The sequence below is a fragment of the Drosophila willistoni genome (genome assembly GCF_018902025.1).
Source record: "Drosophila willistoni isolate 14030-0811.24 chromosome XR unlocalized genomic scaffold, UCI_dwil_1.1 Seg143, whole genome shotgun sequence".
In the NCBI taxonomy this organism is placed as follows: Eukaryota; Metazoa; Arthropoda; class Insecta; order Diptera; family Drosophilidae; genus Drosophila; species Drosophila willistoni.
In genome coordinates, this window is record NW_025814056.1 from 1,395,173 (window position 1) to 1,401,838 (window position 6,666).

General features: G+C 37.5%; 2 protein-coding genes across 2 annotated transcripts; both read right to left on the minus strand.

Annotated features, from left to right (window-relative positions):
* Positions 1–610: 610 nt before the first annotated feature.
* LOC111519100 (odorant receptor 67d-like) lies at positions 611–2,191 on the minus strand. The gene is made up of 3 exons (XM_023178053.2): positions 1,284–2,191; positions 1,024–1,213; positions 611–958 (listed from the first exon to the last, which is right to left on the minus strand). Exons 1-3 carry the CDS (start codon positions 2,090–2,092, stop codon positions 743–745), a joined length of 1,215 nt encoding a protein of 404 aa, XP_023033821.1. The 5' UTR covers positions 2,093–2,191; the 3' UTR covers positions 611–742.
* A 2,881-nt stretch (positions 2,192–5,072) lies between these two features.
* LOC6646464 (odorant receptor 67d) lies at positions 5,073–6,452 on the minus strand. The gene is made up of 3 exons (XM_002069044.2): positions 5,657–6,452; positions 5,399–5,588; positions 5,073–5,337 (listed from the first exon to the last, which is right to left on the minus strand). The coding sequence occupies exons 1-3, from the start codon at positions 6,415–6,417 to the stop codon at positions 5,110–5,112; spliced, it is 1,179 nt and encodes a 392-aa protein (XP_002069080.1). The 5' UTR covers positions 6,418–6,452; the 3' UTR covers positions 5,073–5,109.
* Positions 6,453–6,666: the final 214 nt, after the last annotated feature.

Here is a 6,666-nt window from a genome sequence, read left to right on the forward strand (position 1 = left end):
AGTAAAGAGGCACAACAAATATGGCGGCTCATGCACCACACTTGTTCGTATATACCAAAGATTTGCGTTAGCTGAGATAGAGGAAGGACATGGGGATGGGGGAGTGGTGAAGAAGCAGCACCTTATCCAGAAGCAATGATGAATAACGGTGCTTACGCGCCGGACATTTGATTAATGATGCGTTTACCGCCCCTCTTCGGTCTGGCAAAATAAGGATCCAGTGGCAGGGATCCAGCCGGCAGTCCAATGTCCTTCTTGCGCGCGCGCACACAATTTCCATCACACACAGCGTTTTTCTTTTTTACTGTTTTTGTATTTTTTTTTGTGGGTTTTCTTTTCGTACCGCACACTATTTCTCACAATTTTCAGTGGGTTTTTGGTGCGGGTATTTTTCTACTTCTTTTTATGCCTGGACATAACTTTATTTTATTAGCACTACGTGGCAATCTGCTGGATTTTCGAGGCATTAAAAGACAATTTTTACAACTTACCAGCAGCGACGATGGTTTTTCCTACTTTTTTAAGATATACATATACATATATATATTTTGTTTTTTACTATTTTTCATCTCATGCTCAAGACAGACAACGACGTTTTTTTGTGGGCCATAAAGCGTGCACTGTAAGCGATGTTTATTAAATTCTTTGCGGGCAAGTTCATTAGACAAAAAGCAAAAATTAATCAGCCGCAAAATGATGGGAGGATATGAAGTAAATGGAGTAGTAGCTGGGTAGTGTCTGCTCAATTCTCGGTATCCCGCATCAACAGCATCAATAGACTATAGACGGCCTTTGTCAATTGTAGGGCCGTGTTGACGGTTAAAGGCAACATGTTGCCAACCGAAAGACCCGGTGTGCTCTGCGATTTACGTAACATAAACATCAACAGACGCTGCTCGGCAACGGGCAATTTATACCAAAGGCATTGTGTATAAATTATCTCACAGCAATCGTCATTCTAAAGACAACAAAGTAGAAGGGGAGAATGCGTTAGAGTCAAGTCATGGCATATTATACACTTACCGATATAGTTACAACACTTCCTAGGCCACAAAATAGATAAAGATTCATAACCGAATATAATAGATAAGCTGGAGCTGCTGGCCAAACGCCAATTAGTATGCAATAAAGTGTGCACAAAGTGCTTAAGGCACTAGCAAATACATGTACAAATATAATCACAAAAAATGTACGCTCCGAACGGTCCAAGAGGCTTAAAGAATGAACAAAACAACTTTTAAATCTAAGGAAATACGAGAAAAATCATTTCGTTCCTAACTTACTTGAGATACTCTTGATGCCATTGTACAATGTCCACCATTTCCCAATGTATTCTCAAACTTATCCGATCGTTTCTATTATGCGACTTACGCAACTTTATATTGAGATCCTCGAACTTGCAACGTAATATATTCTTCAGGAGCGGTGCATTGCTAATAAAAACAAAAAGATACATATCCGCTGCATAATTGCCAAAGGCACCAAATGCCAAACAAACAAAATGTACGACAAATAGCATAATATAACCACTCTCCTTTTCGGGATCGAGGCCGGGCAATAGAAATTGCATAATTAATATTTTCTTGTTGTAAAATATATAGTAAGCGGCTGGAAATCCAAGTAACACGGCCACCACAAATATATACACAAATGCGAATCCCTTAATACACGACATACTGAGAGCAATTGCCTCGAGCAGAGCGTCCCTATAGCCTCCGGACAATTGCTCGTACTTCATAAAAGCGGCATCGAGAAAAATTTGAGCCTCGCGCATCTCGTGTCGCTTGGAGATGCAGCAAATTAACTTGGTTATACCCTGCACGCCGGCGCCAACAAAACAAGTGGCCTGCAAAATGATCGACCAATCACCATCATGTACAATGCCCACATAAATCGTATAGACCGTGCAAATGCAAAACACTACGAACAGAAAACAAATCGTATATGTGATCACATTCATTTTATAGTCCAACTCGGTGATATCTGCCCCACAGAGACGGGCACAAAATTTCAGCAACTTTATAATACGACGATAACGCGCCAGGCAACTTTCTTCATCATCCTCACTTGGTGGTGATGGCTTTAAGGACATTGTCGACGGCCTTATACGTTCTACGTTCTTGAAGTGAATGATTCTCACCTGATTTATTAACCTGTCTTTATAGGTGACAATAATAATTGTCGCTTGTTCTCGGAAAATGTCACGGCTGTAATGGAAAGAAAATTACCTTGTCAGGATATTGACATATAAATTGGTTGGCCATAATCCAATTAGTCCTATGCTTTAATTGGGTCATAAAAAGAAAAAATCTTTTTTCCCACATTTACATTAATGTTAATTTTCAAACGTTTTTAAATCGTTTTCATATTTTTGTAGAAGGATATATACCTATTGCCCCAAAAAAAGATATTTTTGAGAAGATTTTCAAGTAAAACTATTTGAAATTTATTACAGGGTTTAATTAAAATAAATGAAATAAAATTAAAGTAAACGGCGAATAATAAAAAAAAATGAAGTAAGTAAGTCGTCTCGCCGACTTGGGTATACCATACACCAGGTGAAACAAATATTTAAAATTTCGAAAACCAAATGTATGTCTATTAAATTGCCACTAGCCAACGGCCAATTCTGCCCTTAGGGATCGCGTAGCAAAATACGTTCATACGTATATTTTGTATGTTTCTAGTCCGATTTCAATCAAATTTGGTAGTTTGATAGAAATAGATAAGATTTACTAGTCTGCCGAATTTGAATTTGAGGCTCAAAAAATTGCAAGAGCCAATCGGTTTTTTCTAAATTATGGAGGCGGAAGTGGGTGTGGCAACATATTAAAATATATATATTCTGCGCGCATACTAAGCCAGTACTGGTACAAACTAAATTTGGTGACTTTAGCTTTGTTAGTTTTCGAGAAAATCAGTTTTGTTTAATTTGAGGGGGCGGAAATGGGCGTGGCAAAATTTTTAAATAGTAAATGTCTGCGCGTCTATTAGGCTAGCTTACATACCAAATTTAATGTCGGTAGCTATCATAGTTTTTAAGAAAATCAGAGTTATGTAAATTCCGGGGGCGGAAGGGGGCGTGGCAAAATGTTGGAACAATTATTTTCTGCGCGCTAACTAAACAAGTATATAACCCAAATTTGATGTCTCTATCTGCCATACTTTTTAAGAAAAACAGTTTTATGTAAATTCCGAGGGCGGAAGGGGGCGTGGCAAAAATTTGAAACAAACTCGATAAGCGTACATACTACACGAGACTGCATACCAAATTTGGTGGCTCTTATAGTCTCCGAGATCTAGGTGTTCATACGGACGGACGGACGGACGGACAAGGCTAGATCGACTCGGTTTTTGATCCTGATCAAGAATATATATACTTTATGGGGTCGGAGATGCTTCCTTCTGCCTGTTACATACATTTTGGCGACTTTAATATACCATTTCACCCTATGGGTGTATGGTATAAAAAAACAAGAGGGCCGGGGCTAACTTCGACCATCAAAGTGGAAAAACGTTTTAGCTAAAAAGGCGAAAGAACGGCCTACAATCTTAGCATGGGAAAAACTAAGATAGTGATCAAAGTCACTGTTTTCCACCGATCGTTCCTATGGGAGCTATATGATATAGTCACCCGATCTTGATCAAATTTGCCTCGTTTATAGGCATAATAAATCTCTCTAATATTAAATTTCATGACAACAGCTCAGAAAATAACGAAGTAATTGAGTAAAGTCACTGTTCGTGACTTTGCGATTTGTATGGGAGCTATATGATATAGTGGTCCGATCCGGCTGAATCGGAGATACACAACCCCTGCAGTATATACAAGCCTACATGCAAAATTTCAACTCTGTAGCTCTTACGGTCTAGGAGGAGTTTGCGCTGATCCAGACAGACGGGCAGACCGACGGACAGACTGACGGACGTGAATATAACTCGTCTCGTCATGCTGATCAAGAATATATATACTTTATATGGTCGGAAATGCTTCCTTCTATGCGTTGCACACTTCTGACCCTTTTTGCAAGGGTATAAAAATTGAAAACAATTTTATTAATAGTAGGCTTATATCCTTATTACTTATATTTTGATTTAAGCAAACTATATGCATTTTAGACTGAGATATTAGATAATTTTATATAAATATTAAAATTAGTTATCCACTAAAAGCCAGTCTATGGGTTCAACAATCATCCAAAAAATTTTGAGTAACATTTTGGAAAACAAGATTTTGGAACCAAAAAAAAACGGGTTTTGATTTTCAAAGGTTGCCTTCGTACGCTAAAATTGAACTAACCAATTTTGGAACGTATTTATCAAATTTCCTGTAAAATTGCAATATATTTAAACTTATATACACAGAGAACTGCAAGAATGACAGGGAAATTGAAATGGATATTTTTGGAGTAAATCCAAATGAATGAGTGATAACTGTACAATGAAATGAATGAGTGTACGTATGTATGTAATCTCCTAAAACACGTTACTTGTTTAAATAAAAGGTGTTCCTGACTTTAAGTCGAATATCTCGAATGGTCTTCTTTAATTTAAGGTATTTTGAAACAAACAAGAAAATAATTTCATAAAAACCTTCGTCAGAGTTTGAACTCTAGAACAACAGTATTATAGAAGGTATGAATAAATATACCGCCTAGAATATCTCTAACCTACCGTAAAAATACTAATAAATGAAAATCAAAATTGGGATACTCATTGTCCTACACTCAAACTCATTCAATATGTTTTTTATTCGTGCGAATATTGAACCTTGAGCTCACCAATTCACTCGTGCTCGATTCCAATTTTCATTCAAATTCATTTCCTTTTTTGTAAATTCCGAAAGTACAATATCGCCTTAAGATAGTTTTGCTTTTTAGATGATAGTATTATCATGGAAAGTAAATCCACAAGTAAATGTTACATCACTTTTTATGCCCACACATTTATTTTCAAGACACAAAACTTGTGATTTACATAGTTTATTTATTTAATTAATTCACATGAATAAACAAAGCATAACATAATATAATTTAAGATTACTAAACAATCTTTATAGTTCTTAAGTGCTGACTTAGCCAGTGCCATCCATTTGGATTAATGGATGTCTTATGCAGACTTCTCATAGCCCAGATATGTGATTAGCATCATGCTGAAACTATAAATTCCTTTTGTCAACTGCAAAGCCGTGGCCATTGACAAGGGTAAAACATCCGCAGCGGTAAGAGCCAATTCATTCTGGGATTTGGCCAACATTAGAATGACCAATTTCTCCTCCCTCACGGGCAGCTCATACCACAGACAGTTCGTATAGATTTCTGTGGTGAAGTCCTCGTTCTGCAAGAGACACATTCAAAAAACTAAGTCAAAATGGCATTCCAATTGCACAGAATCTTACCGATGTCTCAACAACAGTTCCAAGGCCACAAAACGTGTAGAGAACAATGAAAGAGTAGATCAAATAGATTGGAGCCGCTGGCCAAACTTTAATGAATATGCAAAATATGGTGCACAAGATGCCAACACATGTTGTCGATAGCTGAACAAACATTACAATTTTATAGATTTTCTCTGTGCCACGTAGTATTCTACAGAAATTGATTGATTATTTTGTTTAGCCATTTGAATGGATCTATTGTAGATTATGAAAAATTACCTCACATATTGTTGATGCCAGGACAAAAGGTCCCACAACATGGCATGCATTTTATCATAATCCGTTCGCTGGATAACCACCTCATTGAATTCCATAAGTTTGACATTGAAGATATCCTTTAGCAGTGGCACATTGATGATGTAAAGAAAAAAATACATATCGCCACCAAAATTACCAAAAGCCCCAAAGCACAGACATGTCACATGAAGGCTGACCAACATCAAATGTCCTCCATCCGAGTGATGATCGATGCCCGGCACTAGGAATTGCATGACGAGCATTTTTTTCTTATAGACAATCAAATAGAAGAATGGAAAACTGACCAATACCACGACACCGATTGTATAGACCCACATGAAACCGACCATTAGATTCCAATAGATATTAATGCGTTTATGCAAACATTTTGTGTAATCGCCACCCTTGACCTCATACTCCTTATAGATACTCTCATAGGTGCCCTGAATGTCCCTCATCAATGGGGCCTTATTTGTGGTGCAGAGCAGTTTCGTTAGACCCTGAATGGCCGAGCCGACCATTGCAAATGCCTGAAGTATAACCGTTGGGTCCCCATCGACAACCACACCCACATACAGGGTGTAAATGGTACAGGCAAAAAAGAATAAAATGGCCGAGATCACTGCATAGGTAAGCCACCACATGCGATAATTGGGATTGGCCACATCCGTTCCACAGAATCCCACACAGAATCGAATTAATTTGATTATTTTACAAAAACGTTTTGCTGGACTCTCAATCATGACTGCAATATGTAGATCTCACCGAAACGATAGTCCTAGACAGAGTGCTAAACAAAAGCCAACACACAATTCCTTTTATGATGATTCTCCTTTAACAGGTCAATCAAATGTCAAAACATTGACAACTTAATAAGAACGTGTTTCCATACATCACCACTAAAGCAATTAGCTTGTTAGTTTGTAAAAGGAAAAAGTCAAGGTCCTAGGTAAAATAATTGCAAAAAATGTATAACTAAAAGCAAATTGAAA